At 39.1% G+C, this 24,628-nt stretch overlaps 1 protein-coding gene across 2 annotated transcripts in view; it reads right to left on the reverse strand.

Annotated features, from left to right (window-relative positions):
* PDE3A (phosphodiesterase 3A) overlaps positions 1-24,628 on the reverse strand; it is a 321,856-nt gene that overhangs the window by 27,404 nt on the left and 269,824 nt on the right. Inside the window, exons 6-9 of one of the 2 annotated variants that reach the window (XM_004755730.3) lie at positions 12,238-12,457; positions 8,351-8,436; positions 4,713-4,867; positions 3,192-3,329 (exon numbers count right to left, since the gene is read on the reverse strand). In XM_004755730.3, the coding sequence (XP_004755787.1) occupies positions 3,192-3,329; positions 4,713-4,867; positions 8,351-8,436; positions 12,238-12,457 (599 nt within the window). The remainder of the gene's footprint in view (positions 1-3,191; positions 3,330-4,712; positions 4,868-8,350; positions 8,437-12,237; positions 12,458-24,628) is intronic. The other variant, XM_004755732.3, reaches the window with a different exon arrangement.

Genomic DNA, 24,628 nt, shown 5'->3' on the forward strand with positions numbered 1-24,628 from the left:
GGGAATATGTTTTACAGGGGCAGGGCCGGGGGTAGTGGAGAAAGAGCTGAGGGTAAATGAAGGACGAAAGTATGGATTTTCAATATGGCTATGTCTGCTCCGATATTTACTCTACCACTTCAGATGAACGGTATATGCTCTTTTAAGCCTCAGTTTCCTCTTCTGCAAAGCGGAGATTAAACTATCTGCATCCAAGTTACTGAGAAGCAAGTTGTAGGGTTTCCGGGAGTGTGTGACATACATATCTGATACAAAACAATATGAACCTTTTCTCCTAGGAGCCACACTCTGCAGTGAAGGAAAAAGAAGGCTTCCCAGGGGTCTGTCACCTATTTTCCAGGCACCATTACAGGAGTATTTCCAGGTAAAATCACTCCCTCAGAGACAAAAGCCTGCAAGTGTTTTCAGAAAGTGGGATACAAAACCTTCCAGTTTTGTATCTAAGGCTAGGGTGGACTGGATAAAAACAGCTGTCCTTATATGTCGGAGTTAATGTAGAGCACAAAATCAGCCATAATACCTGTCTCGCTAAAATATAATAGAGGCCCCTGGAGGCGACAGAAGGTTTCGGGAAGGGCATGGGCCTTTGGAATGCTAAGGCCTACAGGAACCCCCTGCTGTTGGAAAGCCGCAGGGAGTTGCCTTCCTGAAGCTTTCTCAGCCCAAAACAGCCTCTCTGAGATCTGAGAGATGTACGCATTGTCCCTTAGGCTGTGTTTAGCAGAACTCACAGAACATGCCGATTAGCATATCCTATCTCTCCCGTAGACAGATCTTCCCAGTTTCAGTAAGACCACTTCTCACATAGCACAGGCCTGAGAAACAGTAATGAGGATTTGTGATTATCCTGAAGGACCAATAAAAGTGGGAGCAAAGAAAGGCAAAGGGTCCTCATCTCTGATCATTGACGCCTTTGCCTTCTCCTCTCTTTCACAGCGAAGTTTTGAAGTAGTCTTTCAGCCACAGGTACAGGGACTGCTGGCCATTCCCTGGCACTTACACCTGTCTTCAAGATCACCTAGGGTCCCTGGGTGGTGCAGTTGGTTAAGTGTCCAGCTCTTGCTCTTGGCTCAGGTCCTATAAGCTCAGCATACAGTCCGCTTGGGTTTCTCTCTCCCACTGCCTCTCTCCCTGCCCCCCATGCCCACTCACCCTCTCTAAAATAAATAAATAAGTCTTAAATATTAAGAAGTACTTAAAAAGGTCACCTAGCATAAAAGGTGCTGCTTAGCACCAAGGATAAGGAAAAAGAGAAAAAATGGGATCATTAACTCCTAGTACAAGTGCAAGCGTTGTCATCCCAGTCCTTTAGGAGTTCATGATCAGGAGAGTCTAGAAGAGGCAACTACATGTCATACAGACTTTGTAATTATTTTGAGCTTCATAATCCATAAATCATTTTAGCACACTGCTTTTGTAGGTAGCAAGTTGAATTGTCATTATTTTCACCTGTATTTAATATCTCTATTAGTCTCTTTAAGGCAGAGGGACATACTTTTCTTCTTGAAGATTAGACTAATACTTTGTGCAAATGAGAAACAGAGGAAAAGCCCCCTCCATCTTCCTCCTCCAAACCTTCACGGATCAGGAATCCTCACCCTGAAGCCCTACACTTAAATACTTGCTGGAATGTCTGAAGAAAGCCTGTCTCTGATGCATGGAGTAGAAATCAGTGTGACAGTGGTTTCTCTTCTAGTGTTTTCCAGGGAAGCGTTCGTGGCTCCACTTAACTCTGGGTCTTGAATTCTCACCTAAATCTTATGTTAGTTTGGCAGTTTTCAGCTACTCTGCAGTGATATTTATTCCATCTATGAAAACAACCCTGAAACATCTTTATATAAGCTGATATTACTGCATCTTCCCACATGTGTGTGTATTCTGATAGATGTCTGATGATAGAGCAAATCCAGTATTTTGTTTATTGAGAACAAACATGTTCAAATTTTTAATTTCTGTGTTTTCTTTCTCTCTCAGGTAAACAGTTTAAGTGTGGGAAGCCTTGAAAGTAGTTTAGCTGAAGGAAAAAATACAAAAAGTCTCTTTGAGTGGCAATAGTTTCCATTCTGTATTTCTTGTGATACAAAAAGGTATTTTCTACATTAAAACACAGAGAACTCTATTTGATATGTTTCTCACAGCAATAGAAGGAAATGTATTTCTGCACAGCATCTTACTTTTGGGAAGACCTAAGCACCATACTATTCAAAAGTTTTAAAGGTGCCTGAGTGGCTCAGTTGGTTAAGTGTTTCACTCTTGATCTGGCGAATGTCATAATCTCAAGGTTATAAGATGGAGTCCCACCTTGGGCTCTGAACTGGGCATGGAGCCTGGTTAAGATTCTCTCTGCCTCGGGGTGCCTGGGTGGCTCAGTTGGTTGGACGACTGCCTTTGGCTCAGGTCATGATCCTGGAGTCCCAGGATCGAGTCCCATATCAGGCTCCCAGCTCCATGGGAAGTCTGCTTCTCCCTCTGACCTTCTCCTCGCTCATGTCCTCTCTCACTGTCTCTCTCTCAAATAAATAAATAAAATCTTAAAAAAAAAAAAAAAAAGATTCTGCCTCTCTTTTGGCCCTTCCCCCCCAAAAAAAAGTTTTAAAAAATAGTCATTGGAAAAAATTACACATAAGAAATTACTGCATACGATTTGGCAACTTTCTTCTTGTGAGGGCTTGTATCAGCTTTGCTTTTGCTGAATTCTATAAATTTCAGATGTATTTCTCCATCTTACTGGTGTATCCCTGCTCTCTTCCGATTTGTCTTAAAAATTACATATTTTAATTGAATACTATGGTATTCCACTCACTTCCAGTTCCAACTTTCTTTGTTAACCCAACACGAAGGAATCTGGAGAACACTGGGTACTTAAAATAACCTTTCTCCACCCAGTACCCACATCAGTGTCAAGCATGGACACAGCTTGAACCAACCAAGGGATGTTTTTTCCTACATTTCAAGTCAAACATATTGGGGTGCCTGGGTGGCTCTGTCCATTAAGTGTCTGCCTTTGGCTCAGGTCATGATCCCACGTCCTGGGATGGAATTCGGGGGGGGGGGGCTCCTTGCTCAGTGCAGAGTCTGCTTTCTCTCTCCCCTTGCTGTTCCCTCTGCTTGTGTGCTCTCTCCCTCACTCACTAATAAATACATAAAATCAAACATATGAATAGAGTCAAACATATGAATAGATTCCTTACCTGACTAAGAATACGGCCACATTTTCTTCCTATTTTTTCCACCAAATCGAAAATTGGAAAATTCCAAGTATTTAGCTGCTCCATAATTGAGTCCAAGTTATCCATGACAAGAGGTTCAGGAGCAAGAATTGGCTTGTCCTGTGATGAACATGAAAATATTTTAAGAACAAGCAGTTTTTCTACAAAGCAATTTGTGCTTTGATAAGTTCAACTCAACAACTGAGGTTACAAAAATAAATGACTTAAAACTTCAGGGTAAATGAGTGATCCTTAAACAAACAAACAAACAAACAAACAAACCAAGATGAACAAGACACTGATTGCACCATAAGGAGAAAAGGGCCTAATGCTGTTTCCTATCATGGCTTTTGCATATTAGGTGCCTGTCCATTGCTGGTTCATATATGCTACCAAAAAAAAAAAATGATGTTTCTTTCATAAGTTTATGTATCTGCTATTTACCTACTGTGGGGTTCCTAAATAAAGATTCAAGGACTTCAGGACACTCTGAAATCTTATGTAAATTTATCTCTTTATGCGTTTACATAAATTTTTCTGGGAGGGTTCCTGGCTTACACTGGACTCTCAAAAGAAACCCATGAGTGGGGAGAAGGAGTTAATCACTCCCGACTTTACTTGGCTGAATTAATATATATTATTGCTTCAAAATCAGCATTGATCCTGTGGGATGATAACTGCCACATTTAACTTAGATTTTAATTTAATTCATGTGATGTATGGTTTCCAAGGATCATGTACTATATTAATGTAAAGACATTTTCTAATTGGTCCAAAATGAGGACATTCTTAAGAGTACCCTTACAAAAATAAATAAATAAATAAATAAATAAATAAAGATAATGAGGATTAGGAAACATACAAATTTATCTGGCAATCTCTTTAGAAGTATAAATGGTAAGTCAGATAAATGAAGAATGATAATGGCAGCAATTGATAATTACATGAGAGCCAACTATTTTCTGTTTGCTGTCTCCCTGAAATTAACCTGACATAAATATACACTTTCATCCATTCAAATTGGTCTCTATAAACACACAAAGTCAGTTCTCATTAAAGACTATTTTAATGGGTAGTGTGTCAGTATAAACCTAGTTTAATATAATAAGGAAAATAAGTACTGGCACACTTTCTAACTGAAGGAGGTACTAGAAAAAAAGATTGCAGATGCCCAAAGACAACTTTTGTCACTGGATGAAATAAGTTTTTTCTAGACATACCTACAACACGTTCAGATTCTAGGATTAAGAAGCACCTGTAATCACTTCTGGAGATGAATACTTGCATTTTTTTAATCATTAAATAAGAGAACAATAAAGAGATCAAGAAAACTTGGATAAGGAAAAATTATATTGATACACAGGGGTATGGTTACAAGGCATGTATGATCCAAAAGAGAGAGATTTGTAAATCTATTCCTAAGTCAATTCTGTCATAGAAAACATGTCATAGAAGACATGCAATTTCTTAAGTAAAGGAATGAGCAAAGTGATATGGGACTACCAGGAATATCATGGCCTCAGGCGCGTAGGGAGCACAAGCAGAAGCTTTCCTCCGAGGCTCTCTCAGGCAGTCAGTCTCATCTTCATTCTGTACAATATCACTGCTGTCACTGTTGTTGTTGGTTTCATAATCAGAGGTAACTTGAGTAGTGTCATCTGTAATGGAAAGAGAGCAGCTTATTAGGAAACTTGCAAATGGACACAGGGGTCCCATTTGAGTGAATATTCCTAAAATGCACATGGCAAATACCATGCTTAGGGACATTGCTTTCATGAGCTTACACACCAAGAATGTAAGATCATAAGCTGGGAAAATGTACTTAAAAAAAAAAAAAAAGATTATTTATTTATTTATTTATTAGCAAAAGGAAAGGGAGAAGTAGGCTCCCCTCCAAGCAAGGAGCCCAGCGTGGGGTTCAATCCAGGGACTCCATGATCATGACCTGAGCTGAAAAAACAGATGCTCAACCAATTGAGCCACCCAGGTGCCCAGAAAAGGTAAACATTTTGTAACCCAATGAAATAGATAGAATTATGATCTGTGATTTTAGGACATTCAATAATTCCTCCATAACAATGCTTAGATCAGCAGTTTATACTTGTTAAAACTTCCATAACTTTGTATTTCTTTTTCCTTTATGCATTCACCCAACACACAAAGCCACCGAGTAGCTAAGTCTAGAATGGGCACATGGGAAGAAGTAGTAGACACCCAAGCACTAAGTGGTCTGTAGGACATGGCATAATAGCTAGCATGTACTTAAGGAACTAGGAGATCCCCTGTATCCAATCTTGATCCCTAGGAATCTGTGGCTTTCTTCCTTCCCTATGTCTTCCATTGTCTCCCATTTCAGTCAGCATTAAACTATACTAACTAGAGGCCCAGTCAGGTACTATCAAGTATCTGTAGAACAGGCTTTTGGGGCAATGACCTCAAAAAAAGTTTCTCATGGCTGAGTAAGTGCCTGAATGGTTCAGTAGGTGAATGCCATGTGCTGGATACCACCGAAAGCGCTTCATTTGTCTAACCCATTTAAAAGTACACAATCCTATGAGGCTGGTTATTATTGCACATCACCACGTTTCTGATGTCCTCACATGCAGAAAGTAAGCTGAGGCACAGAAAGGATAAGTAAATTGTTGAAGGCATACAGCTAGTAAATTTTGCCACATGAATTTGAACTCACGAAATAGGACTCTAGTTCCTACATTCTTTACTTTTGATAAAGTCAAGCTTTTTTTTTTTTTCCTATAGGGTTTTCACTAGGATTCCTATGCAATCTTTGCCTTCCCCTAAGGCACGAACCTATTTGCTTTCAGAAGCTTTTACTGTTTTAGCTTTTACATTTAGGTCTATGCTCCATCGAGGATGATGTTTCATACGGTGTTAAGTAGGGGGTGAAATTCACTTTTTCCAACTCTACTGGAATGCTCTGGCATCTCCGTTGAAAATTGAATGGGGCTTTTTAATTTGGGGATTTCCATTCTATTCTATTGGATCTATCTGCTGATCCTCAAGCTTGCACCACACTATCTTGATTACTACAACTGAAGTCTTGAAGTCAGGTAATGGATTTCCTCTAACTTTGTTCTTCTTTCTCAGTTGCTCTGGGTATTTCTAGGACTATTGTATGTCCTCATACATTGACTATAATTTTTCTTAAGTTGCTAGTGAATAATGTCTTTTGTTATGTAGCCTAGTGCCATCAAGAGTATCTCGTAGAACTTTTCCAAAGACCCCTTTTTCTTCCAACTTTCTCGTGCAACTTGTTCTATGTAAGAATGAGACACAGTATGAAGATGAACTTGCCAAGTTTCAATCCCCGAATTTGTAGGAAAAAAAGTGAAGAACGCTCCAAGGCCATAGTTCCATGTGAAACAACAAAGGTGATAAAGAAATACTCCCCCTATTGTATCTGACTCAGAAGATTCAAAGATGATCAGGGACATAAGGAAGGGAATATTCTGAGTCTTCAGAATGCTACAATATCAGAAAAAATGTTCCTTTTGAGTCTTCCTTGCCCATGTCTCCTGACCTTTGTACATTGCCATTTTCATAGGCAAATAACCAAAATTTATTGAGTATATGTCAATAGATGCTGAATTACATAATTAAGAATTATTACATAGCTTTATCACCCTCAAGTCTGCCATCCAGAGAGGCCAGGTTTTTTCCTACCTTGTAATCTTTCAGCATTAACAAAATAAAGTCCCTACAGTTGCATCAATAAAAATAAAATACTAATCATCATAGTAATGGCAGCAAACATGAACTATTTACAGTGACCTAGATACTGTAAGTCCTTAAGTGATTTTTAAAAATTGAAGTATAGTTGACATACAATATTATGTTAATTTCAGGCATACAACATAGTGATTCAACAATTATATATATTATGCAATACTTCCAGTAAGGGTAGCTAACATATAGTTATTACAATACTACTGACTATATTCCCTCTGCTCTTCCTTTCATCCCCATGACTTATTTATTTTATAACTGTAAGCCTGCACTTCTTAATTCCCTTCCTCTAACTGCACTTTTACAAGTTTGTTCCTGTTTGTTTGTTTTCTTGCCTTCACGTATAGATGAAATGATAGGGTATTCCTCTTTCTCTGTCTGACTTATTTCACTTAGTGTAAAGCCCTCTAGGCCCATCCGTGTTGTCACAGATGGCACGATTTCATTCTTTTTAATGGCTGAGTAATATTCCATCATGTATTAGGTATCTTCCATTATCTTGGCACTAGTAAATAATGCTGCAGTAAACATATAAGTGCATCTATCTTTCAGAATTGGTGTTTTTGTTACATGTTCCAAATAATTTAGCTCTTACAATAATCCTGTTAGGGAGGTGCTATTATTATCCCCATCTACGTATGCAGGAACTGAGGCACAGAGATTATAAAATAGTAGGCAGCTGAATAGGATAAAACCAGGATCCATTGCCTGTGTTCTTAACCTCACCATGATACTGCCTCAAGAAACAGCATTTTTGTATACTTATAGTGATCTCAACAGGGTATTTTCTCAGTCTGCAACAGAGACCTCCAGAGTATCCTAGAATGGACAAGCTTCCAGTGTCCAAGATAATAGTTCTATATAGTTCTATGAATAGAATAGAACCATATAGTTCTATGTATTATATAAAATGACATCTAATTTAAATATATATATATAGATCTATATATATAGATCTATATATATATAGATCTATATATATATATTTGTGTATAGGTATTCAAATCAATTTTGAACAAAATCATATCCATGCTGAACTTAGGTAGTAGGATTAGGGATGATTTTGCTTTCCTTCACTGTCTTTTTACATTTGTCATCTAAAAACTCAGAAAAAGGAGCACCCTGGGTGGCTCAGTCAGTTGGGCATCAGCCTTTGGCTCAGGTCATGATACTGGAGTCCTGGGATTGAGTCCCACATGGGGCTCCCTGCTCAGCAGGGAGTCTCCTTCTCCCTCTGATCCTCTCATGCTCTCTCTCACATTCTCTCTCTCTCTCAAGTAAATAAGATCTTTAAAAATAAATAAAAAAAATCAGAAACATATGTTACCTTTTAGATCAGAGGGGTAAAGACACAAGTGATTTCCATGTTGAGGAACAGAATGCAAACAGAGAATTACCTGTTCTGCTTGGTGTCCGAATGGCTCCACTGCTCCCCTCCAGGGGCCCGTCTGCAGGATTCCCTTGGGGATACGGTCTGCCACAGCTGAGAAACAGTGCAACAGCTTTAAGTATATTCTCTCTTTTCAAAAAATCACAGGCACACACCGTATACATACACATGAAGACAGATAATCAAATATTTCTACTTTCCACTTATTTGATTTAAAAAAATTGCTTTGCTTTACACATAGATGCTGATAGACTGTTTTCTTTTTAGCAAGAGTGTGATCATTCTAAAGGATCAGAAGCTTCACTCAACACCCATCCTCCTCCACAGTCTAGACCACATTTGAAACCACTTTTGTTGGGCGCCTGGGTGGCTCAGTGGGTTAAGCCGCTGCCTTCGGCTCAGGTCATGATCTCAGGGTCCTGGGATCGAGCTGAGCAGAGAGCCTGCTTCCTCCTCTCTCTCTGCCTGCCTCTCTGCCTACTTGTAATCTCTCTGTCAAATAAATAAATAAATCTTTAAAAAAAAAAAAAAAAAGAAAAAAGAAACCACTTTTGTTAAACATTACTTAGAGACTCCTAGGACAATCTGCTACCTGCTCATAGTAGTGACTTTGGAGGTGCTGAGGCATATTTAGTCAAAAATATCTTCCCCAATGCATACCTTTTGCACCTGACTAAAAGCCTCATTAGTAGATTTATTTCTATGGGTTAAGACATTTTATGCCCAAAGAGCCCTTTAAGATTGCATATGTGGAGATAGAAAGACAGTATGCTAATTTTCTTTTCTGCCACAAAATAAAAATTAATTCCTTTTTTAAGACCGATCAGTCACCTGCTAAAGCCCAAAGGAAAGGAACAAAGTAGAGGTACATTGTGATAGAGAGGGAGTGGAAAATTGGCTGCACAAATGCTAGCTGAGAAAAACGGGCCAAGGGTGTACACTGTGAGTAATCTAGAAAAATGAGCATCTGCATAGTCCTGGCTCTTTAACAGAGGACATTGGAGAAGGTGGGATACTTTTGTTTTCTCAACAGTTTTGACTGCTTTAAAAATTAAAAAGTAACTCCACAAATAGCCTGGCAAGTTTCTTCTCTCACTTATCTTGTTCAGAAACTCCATGGTTAGACTTTAATTCTGCCTTTTGCTCCAGGGTTCTTTTCTTCTGCCTAATATTACAAACGGTCTCAGAGGGTTTTTGTTTGTTATTTAACCACGAGTACTCACTCTAAAAGGAAAAGAGGAATGGTTTATAATTTACTAAAGGTCTCATCACTTTTATTTTCCCTCAATTGTGCTTGTATATGTGTGTTGTAGATCTAAGCATCTGCCAGTTAGAGATTATTTTCATCCAAAGCAAATTTATTTTCAAGCCTTAAACATAAATAGGGAAGCATCCCATGCAAAAATATTTCTAATTATGAGACCCTATCACTTTGATTTAGGGAATCAAAAGAAAATGACAGACCAAAGAAAAAAGAAAGCAGATACAAATGATGGGCTTACATTCTTGGGTGACACTTGGTAAATGGAGGGTTTATTAGTTTTAAGAATTTTCATTGCAAGATAATACTTAAAAGGAGCACTTAAATTAGTAGCTCAAATATACTACCTCTTATGCCAAAAAAACAGCTTGTTGCATAGACATTACAGCAGCCAAAAGACTGGGATTCAATGCCAAACCCTTCGAGTTCAGCAAGGGAAACCACAATAATTAGTCGTGTGTTTCTGGAGCTCTCTGTGCCTACATGGGTGGCTGCCTTGAAGGCAATAATAGAACGTGGTTTGAATTACAGATTTATAAAGCCCAAACAAATAAAAGACACACTACTGGATTTATAAACATTACCGAACAAGTCGGCAGTGAAATTCTCTTGTTTTTCTCCAAAACTTCTTTTATAAAAATCCATTACATTCTCTAAGAGTACAAAAAATAGACCATGAGGAGAAAAGCTATGCAAGTGATAGATCTTTTTGGAACATCTCTGCTTTCTTTAGGCGACTTATTTCCCACATGTTTGGAGCCCACAGTGGGATAGTCTCCCTAGAAATGCTGGGAGCAGATGTCCTTGATGTCAATCACTCCAATGAGCTACATCTTGGCTTGCAACGCATAGCACAAAAACATGTTTCCTAAGGACGGTCCACCATAGACTAGCTCCATGGGCAATTACTTTGTGTTAACCTAAATAAATTGGTTCTGTGGTCAGATAAATTCAGAAAAGGCTACCTGAGCCAAAAACCAAGAGGTTTGCTTTTTGCAGGACTTCTCAGAGCTTTTAATAAAGTGATGTGTGCTGTGAATCACCAAGGGAAATATGGTATGTGTTTTATAGCAGATCATGGTTTGTGTGGGGGGGGGAAGGGGGAGATGGGATTAATATTCCACAGAAATTATTTTATTAAAAAAAGTCTCATAGAGAGGGTCACAGAGTAACTTTGGGATGGTAAATTAATTTTCTACTCCTAGACAAATAAACTAACAAAAATGATTTCCCCTTTTAAAATATCTGTAAAGAGAAAACAAGTATATATAAAGATTAGAAAAAAGAGCATTGATTTAGAGTTCATGACTAAATGATCTGAAAATGAAATCTGTGAAGTTTAAAACAGAATATAGTAATCAAATCTAGGTCTGAGAACTAATAGGTGATATTAGATGACCAGTATGTAAACTCATTACTCCAAATGGTTATCCTCATTAACCTCAGCAAAGAAATAGCATTTCGTTCAAGGCACTCTCATGACTACACTTAGCACAAAAGCACTTAACTCTTCGAGTTAAAAGAATAGTGTAATACTATTGTATTATTGTAATTATTATTACTAGTTATTATTACTAGTTATATTACTAGTAATTATTATGTACTAGTATTATTGTAATACTAGTGTAATTCCATCCTTCAAGATGAAGCTATTACCAGAGAACAACAATACAGTAATCAGTAAGAGGAGGTAATTCCTTCTCCATGGCCATGTTGTCAAAATAATTATTCTTGTCATGTGAAGCTTTTTTTTCTTATCTTCTGTGAAAAGACAATGCTTCCTATTTGCAATTCTATTTAAAAATGATAGAGCAGGGACGCCTGGGTGGCTCAGTTGGTTAAGCGGCTGCCTTCGGCTCAGGTCATGATCCCTGGGATCGAGTCCCACATCGGGCTCCTTGCTCCCCAGGGAGCCTGCTTCTCCCTCTGCCACTCTGTCTGCCTGTGCTCGCTCGCTCTCTCTCTCTTTCTCACTGACAAATAAATAAATAAAATCTAAAAAAAAAATGATAGAGCAGTACAAGTCAATTGTTTAACTGCCTTCAGAGACCCATTTCAGTCCAACCATAATGTGCCATGTGTTTGCTGAGCATTTTTATTTATGTATTCATTTATTTATTTATTTTAAGATTTTTAAGTAATCTCTACACCCAACGTGGGGCTCGAACTCACAACCCTGAGATCAAGAGCTGCATGCTTTTCTGAGCCAGCCAGGCACCCCTATCTGCACATTTTTAAAGTGGGGATTGCAAACCGAATATACCTTTTAAATGGAGATAAAATCCTCCTTGAAGAGCAAGTAAAAAATATTCCAACATAATATATTATATTAAATCACCTGATACGATTTTTTAATTATATGCTTTATGCATTCTCCATTAGTAAGCAGAGGAAATACACAACTACTTATTTTCTATCACCTCCAAGGTTAGCTGTATGGACTCTAGGGACTCTATTTCTATTCACAGGAAACCATGGAAAAATCAAGTTTCTGTTCAACAGAAACATTAATCTATCCTTACTCTCATGTCAACTTCTTTGGCAAACCTACACAGAACTGTGTGGACTGGTGAGGAACACTAATAAGAGTTTTCGGACGGGTGAACCTCCAGTTAACAATGTAAAAGCCTTACCTGCTACATATAACAGGTGGAGGGAGGATCTGAGGAGACAGGTCGGGGGCACTCTGAGTATAAGTTAATGCCCTGTGAGAACCCAGGCCCAGCCTGGCAGTTGTGTTGGCAGAATCTGGAAACCGCACTGCAGAAATTTTGCTGACTGGGCTGCTGGCAGGAGTCCCTTGGGGAGGTGAGGAACAGGGCGATGAAAGAGGTGAAATTTTAGCTAGGGCACCTAGAAAGAAAAAGAGTCTTTAAATCCCGAAATCAAAAATTTTTTTGAAATTAAAAATCGCAACTCTTAAACTCCACCTCATACCCCCAGTGACTCCACCAGGATCACGTGAGCACTCAGACTGGGGAGCTGGCCCTCTCTGACCCCATCTGGAGACAAAGTGTACAGTGGGGCGTCTCCACCGTGTGAAAGGCAAAGGATGAATCATCATTAAAAATTCAGTGGCAATGTTGGCAAATCCAGTTGAAGCCTTGGTGTCCTGGAATAACTTCAGGACAGAAGGATATTATTTTCTCCTCCCATTTTTGGTTCTTCTTGTCATTCGGACCTAATGATAATAATTAAAATTTCTTCATGTGTTTGTCTTCTCCTAGGTTGTGAAATTTTTAGCAGTCACAGGATCTGCTATTGTTTTAAACATTAACTTATCTGGAGCCGACTTTGGCAGGTATTTGATGCTTAGAATACACAAAGAAGACAGATTTTTTTGAAAGGCAATTAACTTTATGAGCCATTGACATTTTCAGTAAAACTACCTTATTTGTGTGGAACAGGACTCTGATCAGAGTCATTCCCGAAGAAAACATTGAAAAACCCAAGACGATCCGTTTCTGATTAAACAATAGGTCTCAAGCCCAAATTTTAAGTATTGGTGTCTGTGCCAAACTGTGTTTACTCTCGATTGTGAAAATTTTACAGAAAACTGGCTTAGATTTCAAAGTGCCGATCTTCTGAAGGACGAGATCTTCTGAAGTTCCACTCTCCCAAACACACAAGGCAGCCCGCCTTAAATCTGAGGAGAGCCCTATCTTCAGAATAGCCATCTGCTCACAGTTTTTCAGCACTGTGGGGGGGGCACAACAACCTACTGTAAGGCAAATGGAATGAAATAATTCGTTGTTTTCTGTTTCTTGCCGCTGGGAAAGCACACAGCCAGCAGCTCCCCCATCACCGGATGATCCGTGTGGGGAACAGGCAGCTGGGTTTGCTTCCAACGTCCAGTTCTCTCACAAGTTTTATTTGTGACACCCAAAGATTTTCCGGTCCACGGAAAGGAATATGAAGCTTGCTGAAGGGCTTTTGCAATTTTTACATTTCTTGCTGACACCCTACTTTCTTTCATTTTGTTGCACCAGATGAGAAACCCTGCTCTTTCTTTGAGAAGTCTGGAGGTCGACAGCCCTCCTACTCCTGTTTGCTCAATATGTGTATTTTTGATTCCCGATGGCAAGACCAATCCCTTCCCTTCACTGGTAAAGGAAACGACGCAGACGTTAAAGAACCTTCCCAGGGTCACAGTGCTAATAAGTGGGAGAATATGGAGTGAGCCCAGCTGTTCTTAGTGAAAGTTGTTTTAGGCCATACTGCTCTCAGAGACTGTCCAAGGAGGAAGAGAAGTCTATCATCTGCTAGGCAGCATTTGTACTGCACTTTGTAATGACACAGCTAATGGTTTTTTAAAAAATTTCTATTTCTATTGAAAAGATTTAGCTCTTTTACCAAAGATACTGACAAACCTGCATAGTACATAATGTCCTAAACAGCCCCCCCCAAAAAGCCCCCAAAGCAAAACAAACAAAATCCCACTAAATTCTAAACTCAGTTTTCCAAAGAACCTATTATTGTGTGTAACAAAGTGGGTTACAGGTGTCCTGTATAACTTCTTTTGAATAAATATTTTATTTGGAAGCTTCAGGATAAATTTAATTTTTAATATTATTTCTGATATTTTACGATGAGATTTTATAATTTTACAAAATGAAGGAAATAAAATTTTCATCAAGCTTTAAATCCTTTCCCATCTCTCCACTGCCCTGTAACATTATTGCATTCATACATATCATTTCACAAATAACACAACATGCTCTGATGGAAAAAGGTTGGAAAGGGCTAGTTAAATTCAGACTGTTTGTTAGATTATGGCCAACTGAATTTTCAGGTAATCTTAGGAAAGCAGAATAAACATTAAGGAGTAGGCCGGGGGTGCGATGTGGTATAAACAAAGTATCTGCACAGAGTCATGATCGGTTTGCTCAACAAACACTGACTGTGTGCCCCTTCTAGAGACTAAGGAGTAATGATCGTTTGCTCAACAAACACTGACTGTGTGCCCCTTCCATAGACTAAGGAGTAATGATCGGTTTGCTCAACAAACACTGACTGTGTGCCCCTTCCAGAGACTAAGGACGGTGTAGTGAAGAACAGCAACACATTCCCTGAAATCATGGAGCTTCCATTCTCTTGGAAGAGTCAGAAATTTTAAAAAGAGGTGTAAGAGGAGGAAAATGAAGAAGAAAGAGAAAGAAGGAGGAGAAGGAAGGATAAAAAGAAAGATGTCCAACGGAATATACCTCAGCCTTCAAAAAGGATGAATGCCCACCATTTGCATGGACCTGGATGGAACTGGAAGGGATTATGCTGAGTGAAATATGCTGAGGTCAGGCAGAGAAGGACAATTACCATATGGTCTCATTCATGTGTGGAACATAAGGAATAGTGCAGAGGGCCATACGGGAAGGCAGGGAGAACTGAATGGGAAGAAATCAGAAAGGGAGACAACCCATGAAACCCATGAGAGACTCTGGACTCCAGGAAACAAACTGAGGGTTGTGGAAAGGGAGGTGGGTGGGGGATGCGGTAACCGGGTGATGGGCCTTAAGGAGGCATGGGATGTGATGAGCACTGGATGTTATACGCAATCAATGAAGTATTGAACACTACATCTGAAACTAAGGATGTACTATATGTTGGCTAATTGAATATAAACTAAAAATAAAAAAGAAAGAAAAGAAACCCAGGTAGTTATAAGTGATCTAAAGAAAAATAATGTAGAGAATATAGAACAGAGAAACAGAGAGGCTCTAGGGGTAAAATTTGAGCAGAGGCCTGGTGAAGTAAGAAAGATATTTAGACAAGTATTGGAGGAAGCATGTTCCAGAAAGAGGGACCTACCTGGGGGGTGTTAGAGGGTTAGTCAGGAGGTCAGTGTGGGTGCAGCTTAGCAAAGGGGAAAGAGAGGGGCAGGGAATGTGGCCAGAGAAGCTGCTGGACAAGGCTGTAGAATGCTGATAGGCCAAGGCAAGACTTTAATTGTTGTTTATTTTGAAAAAGAAACTTCTGATAGGCATTGCTTTAGGCAGTTCTTTAATTACTTGGATAGCTGACTGAATTTTTTGAAGTTTTCTATCACCTTTTTAATATAGCAAAACCTATGAGAGCAGTACCTGTTTATCTGTTTTAACACAACATATTTTCTAAAGGCAATTTATGAGAGGAGTGATTTTTTTCATTGCTAATTCTTCATAGCTGCCAGCTGATATTCTCAGAGAGAAGCAATTCACCCTTAAATACAAATTTAAAAATCCCCTCGATGATTAGAGTTCTTGGAACTCATGGATTAACTAAATTTAAACAAATAGCAGACCTTAAGACTCCAAACTTAGTGCCTGGGATGAAAGTTAAAATAAACCTTGTAACGGAGGAAAAGCACTTTGCTTCTGTAATACTGTTCGTCTACTATTTTGAACTCTTTTAACAAGCACGAGTGTTGGCAACAGCTATAAAAAGAGGGGTATGTGCTCTCAATCACCAAGATGGCAACAAAGGATGTGCTCAGCTTAGCTCTCCCTCAGAGGAACAAAGAACAACTACTCAAGAACAAGACACACGGAGAGAGTCCTGAACGTGGGGGTGAGGCTGAAGCCCCTGCACCACAGAGACCAAGACCAATTGCATTAGAAGGGCAAGAGAAGAGACTCAACTTGACCACACTCCTGCACCCCCAGCCAACACAACACTGTGTGGAAAAGGAAAAGAGAACCCAAGAGGATAACCAGCACCCCCTTCACCCCCTGCAGAACTGTGGGTTGCTTTGAAGGAGCCTCTATTGTGATCTGTGCCATGGGGATTACAGGGACATTTGCAAGGCTCCACCACTGGGAATCTGACTGTGATGGATGAAGGGGTAGGGGCTTGCAGCAACCAGGACACAGATCTTGGCAGATCAAGTTCACACCTGCAATGCCCAAATAGTAATCTCAACCAGCAGCATTGCTCATCTGCAGAACCAAGCTGGAGGCACACACTGAACACACTGATCAGTGAACTTGGTCGGTACAGATCTGTGTGATTCAGATTATTATTATTTTTTAAAGATTTTATTTATTTATTTGACAGAGATCACAAGTAGGCAGAGAGGCAGACAGAGAGAGTGAGAGGGAAGCAGGCTCCCTGCTGAGCAGAGAGCCCGATGCGGAACTCGATCCCAGGACCCTCAGATCATGACCTGAGCCGAAGGCAGCGGGCTAACCCACTGAGCCACCCAGGCGCCCCGTGATTCAGATTCTTAAGCGAGGAGTTTCGTCAGCCCTATATGCCTTTGCCCAGGCAAGGAGGTAACTCATAGCCTCACCCACTGCGGAGAGTGTCTCCCAGCTCCATCTCACCAAAAGGACTGGTGACAATTCCCAGAAGCAGTGAGGTCCAGGGACCCTTGAGCCAAGTGGTGGGTGACAGCATGGAACACCCCAGAACAAAGCCAGTACGGGGTGTGGAGAGTCTCAGTGCTATGCACTAGCAGGGGGATTCATTCACAGCGAAGGCTGAGGGTAGCTCCCAGCCCCTGTCAACTGGAGAACCTATCTGGGAAACTCAAAGTAGCTGGAGTGACCCCTTCTCCTCCCCAAGCAGGGGGCAGAGACAGAACCCTGCCCAGGGCAGACTGTCTTCTAGCCCCAACTGACCAGCTCCCGGAAGCTGCATGGTCTAGCAGCACTGGAGCTGAACCATGGGCAGGTACAACTGACGGCTTTCAGAAAAAAGCCCGGTTTGGTCCCAGAGCTTGGGATGCGGACAGCTTGAATTAAGACAACAAACAACAAGCTCTGTTGGCTTTCCGGCTGCTTCTCCTGCTGTGCTCAGGCAGGGAATCTAATTTAGAGCCCTGCTCAGTACTGACACAACCTATAGTTTGACTGACCAGAGCACTGGGAAAACTGCATCAATAGCCTTTTGTACAATGGCACATGAACAGAGAGCACAGCCTGTAGGTTCTCTCGTCTTCAGAGCAAAACTGATGGCCTCAGAGAACCAGAGAATTCGATGCACACTCCAGCCTGATTCAGGTCCCTAAACAAGAAGCTGCACAGGTTTTGGGTCCCTGCCAGAGCAGGGATGGATTCATAACCCTGCTATTACTGAATACAGTACCAGTCCTGACCATTTGGTAAGCCTGACCAGAGAATCAAAGCACTGCGGAGCCAACCCTACAGTTTCACTTGGGTAGGGAACCAAGCCAGCAGTCCCGTCCAACTGTTCTCAGCCAGTGGCACACCTCCTCACTCCATCCTCAGAGTTCGACCATTTGCCTCATGCAAAAATAGACACAAGGGTGGGCCCTACTGCCTAAGGACATTATGAGGAGGCATGCGCAGAAACAAACTGAGCTGACTGGGGTTAGAAGGGTCTCTACAAAGTCTGAAACAGAAACCTGGTTACTCAGATGCGTAGATACCAACATAAGATATCAAGATCACAAAAAAATCAGGTAAATATGATACCACCAGCAGGAACAACACATCTACAGACCAACCAGAAAGCAATGAATAAAAATGTCATGAGAAAGTTCCCACCTCTCAATAAATGCTTTAAATGTAAACAGATTAAAATCTCCAATTAAAAGACACAGAATGGCTGAGAGGATTAAAAAAAAAAAAAAGATCCAACAACATGCTGTCTTAAAGAGACTCACTTTAGGGGCACCTGGGTGGCTCAGTGGATTAAAGCCTCTGCCTTCAGCTCAGGTCATCATCTCAGGGTCCTGGGATGGAGCCCCACATTGGGCTCTCTGCTTGGTGGGGAGCCTGCCCCCCCATCTGCCTCTCTGCCTACCTGTGATCTTTGTCTGTCAAATAAATAAATTTTAAAAAATAAATAAAGAGACTCACTTTAGCCTGAAAGACACAATAGACTGAAAGGGAAGAAAAAAAGATATTTCAAGGAAATGTTAACCCAGAAAAAACAGGAGTAGCAATACTTCTAGGAAATAAAATAGACTTTAAACTAAAAATGATAAAAAGAACAAAGAATATCTACAACGAGAAAAGGATCATTATAGCAAGAAGATATAACAATTATGAATATTTATGCACCCCACAGTGGAACGCCTACATACATAAAGCAAAAAACTAACAGAGCTATAAGAAGAAATAAAAGATAATGAGGTGATAGCTGGGGACTTAATTCCCCACTGTCCACAATAGATAAATGATCCAGAGAGAGAATCAATATGGACACAACAAATTTACACAACACTACAGAGCAAACGGACCCAAGAGACATATACAGAATAGTCTACCCAACAACAGCAGAATACACATTCATCTCAAGCACACAGAGAACATTTTCTAGGACAGACCATGAGAGGCCACAAAACGAGTCTTGGCAAATTCAAGAAGACTGAAATCATACCAAATATCTTCTCTGACCACAAGGACACAAACCTAGAAATCAGTAACAAGAGGAAAACTGGAAAATTCACAAACGCAGGACGATTAAACAATAGCTTCCTGAACAACCAATGGATCAAAGAAAAAAATGAGAAAGAAAATAAAAAAGTTTCTTTGGACAAAAGGAAACACAAGATAACAGAAATTGTGGACTACAGGAAAAGCAGTTCTGATGGGCAAGTTCACAGCACAAATGCCTACATTAAGAAAGATCCCAAATAAAAAAGCTAAATCTACATCTTAGGAACTAGATAAAGAACAAACTGAACTCAAAGTTAGCAAAATAAAGGAAATAATACAGAGCAGAAACAAATCAAGTAGAGAAAAGGAAAACTACAGAAAAGATTAATCAAACAGAGCTGGTTCTCTGAAAAGTTACACGGGTTTTGGTAATGATTTGTTGAACAGGACATTTAAAGTATAAGCAATACGATCAAAACATGAATAAGTGGAACTAGAAACTAAAAAGCTTCTGCACAGCAAACGAAGCAATCAATAAAGTGAAAAGAGAAACTATGGAATGGGAAAAAATATTTGCAAACCATACATCTAATAAGAGGCTATATCCAAAATATATGAGGAAATCATATAACTCATTAGCAAACAAACAAGTCAATTAAGAAATGGGTATTTGAATAAACATTTTAGCAAAGAAGATATATGAAAGGTCAATGGGTACATGAAAACACGTTCAACATCGCTAGGCATCAGGGAAATGCAATTCAAACCACGATGAGATAATCACCCCATGCCTGTTAGAATGGCCACCATTAAAAAGACATGAAAGAAGTGCTGGCATAGATGTGGAGAAAAGGGAACTCTAGTGCACTGTTGATGAGACTGTAAATTGGTGTAGCCACTGTGGAAAACAGTATGGGGGATCCTTAAAAAATTAAAAATAGAACTTCCATAATATCCAGCAATTCTACTTCTGGAAATATAGCTGAAGGAAATGAAAACATTAACTTAAAAAAAAAATGCCACATATTCGTTGCAGTATTATTTACAACAGCCAAGACATGGAAACAACCTAAGTGAACATCAATGGATGAGTGGATAAATAAGCTGTTTTATATGCACACATAGATTTTGTATATACACACACATCTATATAATGAAATATCAGTCAGCCACAAAAAAGAAGGAAATCCTAGCAATGGCAGCATGGTTGGACCTTGAACGCATATGCTAAGTGAAATAAGAGACAAACACTGTGTGTTCTCACTTATATGTAGAAGCTTTAAAACAAAAACAAAACACCAGACTCACAGAAAAACAGATCAGACTTGTGGTTACCAGAGACATGGGGTGGGAAGACAGGGCATCAGAGGAAAGGAATCAAAAGACACCAACTTTCAGTTATAAGATAAAAAACAATTAGGGATATATGTCCAACATGATGACTGTAGCTAACACTGTTGGACGATATAAAGATTTGTTGAGAGTATAAACTGTGTGAGTTCCAATCACAAGAAGAACATTTTTTCTTTTTTCTTGTCTTTCTTTTCATTGTGTCTATAACGAGAAGATGGATGTTGTTTCAACATATGGTGGTAATAATTTCACAATATATGGAAATCAAACCATCTTGTGGTATGCCTTAAACTTACATAGTGGTGTAGATCAATCATTTCTCAATAAAACTGGAGGGGAGGAAGCAGGGATATTTTATAATATAAAATATTATAATATAATTTTATAATATAAAGGTCTAAGCATATAAATTCCCTTTTTCCCAAACCAAACTACAGTGTACATTATCTTAAAGTTTTTAAATGTGAGGGGCGCCTGGTGGCTCAGTGGGTTAAGCCTCTGCCTTCGGCTCAGGTCATGATCTCAGGGTCCTGGGATCCAGCCCCACAGCGGGCTCTCTGCTGAGCGGGGAGCCTGCTTCCCCCTATCTCTCTGCCTGCCTCTTTGCCTACTTGTGATCTCTCTCTCTCTCTCTCTGTGTCAAATAAATAAATAAAATCTTTAAAAGCAAAAACGTTTTTAAGTGAGAAAGTGTTAGGAATGCTACAGAAAATGGGTACATATTTACGTTGTTAGTCTTCAAGTAGAAAGAGAGATTTAAGTGCTGAAAATAACCAAATACTCTATTTCTAGAAAGGATACACTACAAATAAAATGATATCAGAAGCAGGAAAAGGATATTCCAAGGAAACGGGAGAAGTGTCCTCTTAGCAAGCCTCCAAGAACAAGTCATATTCTAGGTTGTTTTAAATGTAATCATGTATAAAGTTAGAAGGATTAACTTTATGAGCTTTGGAGTGTCATCCGATTTCATGTTGCACATTCACACATTTACACATGCACACGTGGTGGGGAGGATTCAAATAAATACATATTCTCTCAATTTTATTTATCACTTTATATCTGAGTAATTTTAAGAGACTCTAGGAAAAAGACATAGCTTATGAAATATAAATCTTTGAATGACTCAAACTGCCCTAATGTAAAATACTTAAAGCATTTAAAAATAAAAAAATTTTTAAATGTAACTTTAAAGTTCTAAAATACCAAATCCTTTGAATAATTCAGTCTTTAATTCCTTGCTTTTGAGAGCATGAGAAAATGTGTCAAGACACTAGGAACTTTGGACAATTAAAGGGAGATGATAAACAATACTGGAGGAAAATTATTTAAGTGAATCCATCTGTTTTGTTCTGTAAAACTCTCTCAGCTTAATTTTAACTGAAGAAAAAAGGAACCAGCATGTGTAATAAGTGCATGTCTCTTTTCTATGCCCTCAGTAAAATGGACAGCCCTAATATTTTTCCAAACAGACAATGTATCTACGTATGCAAAAAGAAATGCAAAACATCCCCCATACATACACTGTGCCATAATTAAAGTTCTCTCTCATTTCAAATTTTCTGCAGGAAAAATCCTGTCTAACTTGTAGGTGTAGAGAGATCTGTACTCACTGTAAGAGGACTGTAAGAATCTAATAAAAATTAAAAGAATCTGGGAAGGGTCTACAGCAAATGCAGTAAGTGTGAACTGAAGGAATTTTAAAAGCAGAATTACAAAGGCAGCTCTGCGTTGTCAGGGGCTCATAATAAAAAGGCAAGATTAAAAATGTAAATTATATTTAAATATCCTGTTTTTATGCTTTAATCAAAGGACTCCTATGTGATTTTACCCAATATTTTATATTTACAATTGCATAATAATTGGGTTTATTTCAACAATTTAAATTAATGCTGATTGAACTAAAAGATACACTGTTTTACTTGACTTGTGCAAAGAACAGAGTTCATGAGCTCCTTCTGGAAACAGGTTATTTACCTCTCAATGTTTATTCTCCACACTTGCATCCCCCTACCTCTTTTGCCTATTGCTTCTTTCGCCTCCTCCAATTCCCTTCACACTTTATTTAGGTTCTGCTTCCTTATACTCTTTGCCACTTAAAGAGGCTTTCCCTGGCCCCTTCCACAGAGGCAGCACAGAGAACTCATAAGACACAGCACACTTACTTAGCCCAATCAACATCAACACACCATCACTGCAGGAAAAACAAAGATTTCAGAACAGCAGAGCCCATCTGATCAAGAAGAACTGTAACTGACTTTCAGCTCTTTTCAGGGCACCTGGGTGGCTCAGTGGGTTAAGCATCTGCCTTCAGCTCAGGTCATGATCCCAGAGTCCTGGGATCAAGGCTTACATGGAGTGGGAGGGCGGGGTGTATCTGTGCTCAGCAGGGAACCTGCTTCTCCCTCTGCCTCTACTCTGCCTACATGTCTCTCCCTTTCTGTCTATCAAATAAATAAGAATTTCTACTCTGATTCTTTATGGGCTTTTTTTTCCCTTCCAACAGACTTTCAGGGAGTTGCTTAGTTGAATTCAGCATGCATAGGGTATAGGTTATTTTATAAACATTTAGTTCTCCTGTGACAGCACTCTAAATAGGTTACAATGCAAAATCCCCTCCCGAGTAATCATGATGGGGATACCTTATGTACTTAATGGTAAGGATGGAGTGAGGCTCTCACCATGCCTATTCTAATTTCTATCATCTGACCTTGGAGTATGTTACACAGACATTTTTTTTTCTTTTATAGTTCGTTCCTTCTTCTTGGCTATAGTTTATGAATTGAAGAGTAGGACACAGAAAAATGAGGTTATTCTTCATACTTGGTTCCATCACTTGCTCTGTTATTTCCAGGGAATGCACTAACTATAATTTTCAGATTTTTTCTAAATTGACATGTAATTGACATGCATGTTACTTTCAGGTATACAACATTTGCATACCAATTTTAGTATATGTGCTGCCACAACAAGCACAATTTTCAGCTTCTTGACTTTACCACGTTGATTATTTTAATAATTTAAGTTATCTTACTTAAATGAAGAAACTGAGAGACACAAAAGCAAAACCTTCCATTATCATGTACTCGCCCAAGGAAAGGACCAAAAAAAAATCCTAATTTTAAGTTACTTCAGTTTGTTGTCCTCAGCTTTTTCTAGATAAAATCATTCGAACAAAAGAAAGGATTCAGGGGACGCCTGGGTGGCTCAGTTGGTTGGACGACTGACTGCCTTCGGCTCAGGTCATGATCCTGGAGTCCCGGGATCGAGTCCCACATAGGGCTCCCAGGTCCACGGGGAGTCTGCTTCTCTCTCTGACCTTCTCCTCGCTCATGTTCTCTCTCACTGTCTCTCTCTCTCTCAAATAAATAAATAAAATCTTAAAAAAAAAGAAAGGATTCAGGACTAACTGCGTGAGCTTGGGCAAGTTACTTTCTATGCCTGTTTCCTCAACTGAATCCTTTTTCCAAGCTACACAAGAACATAGAAAATTTAAATTCGTATTTCATCCCTTGAGTTACATATTATTTTTGTCTAATATTTTAATTCTGCCCTTAAAAATAAAAAAAAAAAATACCAGGGCACCTATATGGCTCAGTCAGTTTAGCGTCTGACTCTTGCTTTCGGCTCAGGTCATAATCTCAAGGTCATGAGATTGAGCCCCACACTGGGGTCTACCACACTGGGCATGATTAAGATTCTCTCCCTCTCTCTCTCTCTCTGCCCCTCCCCTGCTCATACTCTCTTTCTCTCTAAAAAAAAAAAAAAAAAAAATTTTTAAATAAAAAAAGTAAAAAGCAAAAATTAAAAAAATACTTATGAATACAGAAATACAACGCTTTATGCATATAACGTTTTCCTGATAAACTCATGGTTTTCAAATTTATACTAGGTCTCAGACCTCTTCTCTGCTACTACTTTTCTTTCTCAAATATATCCACCATAAACTCCTTCAGTTAAGATTTGGCAGGTGGTAAAGTTTTGATTTTCTGAAAATGTCTTAGTTCATTCCCATATTATTGTGAAATAGTTGTGCTAGATATACAATTTTAGTCTGTTATATTCTCTCAGAACTTCGAGAAAGTGATTCTAGTGTGCTCTGATGCCCTTTAGACAGTTCTGCTCTCAGAATGACCTGTGTTCCCTGAAATTTCCTTTATCTTTGGCAGACTGTAATATATATTATATTTAACATATATATGTAATATATATAATATATATTATATTTATGCATATATATTATATTAGGTATTGTGTAGTTTTGCTATTTTGTGTCTATGTATAAATTCTTTTTATTTTCCCCTTTACTATGTTTCTCCTCAGAGTTTATATACTCTATCCTCTACTAAAA

The sequence above is a fragment of the Mustela putorius genome, unplaced genomic scaffold (assembly GCF_011764305.1).
Source record: "Mustela putorius furo isolate JIRA1106 unplaced genomic scaffold, ASM1176430v1.1 tig00537227_pilon_pilon_pilon, whole genome shotgun sequence".
Lineage (NCBI taxonomy): Eukaryota > Metazoa > Chordata > Mammalia > Carnivora > Mustelidae > Mustela > Mustela putorius.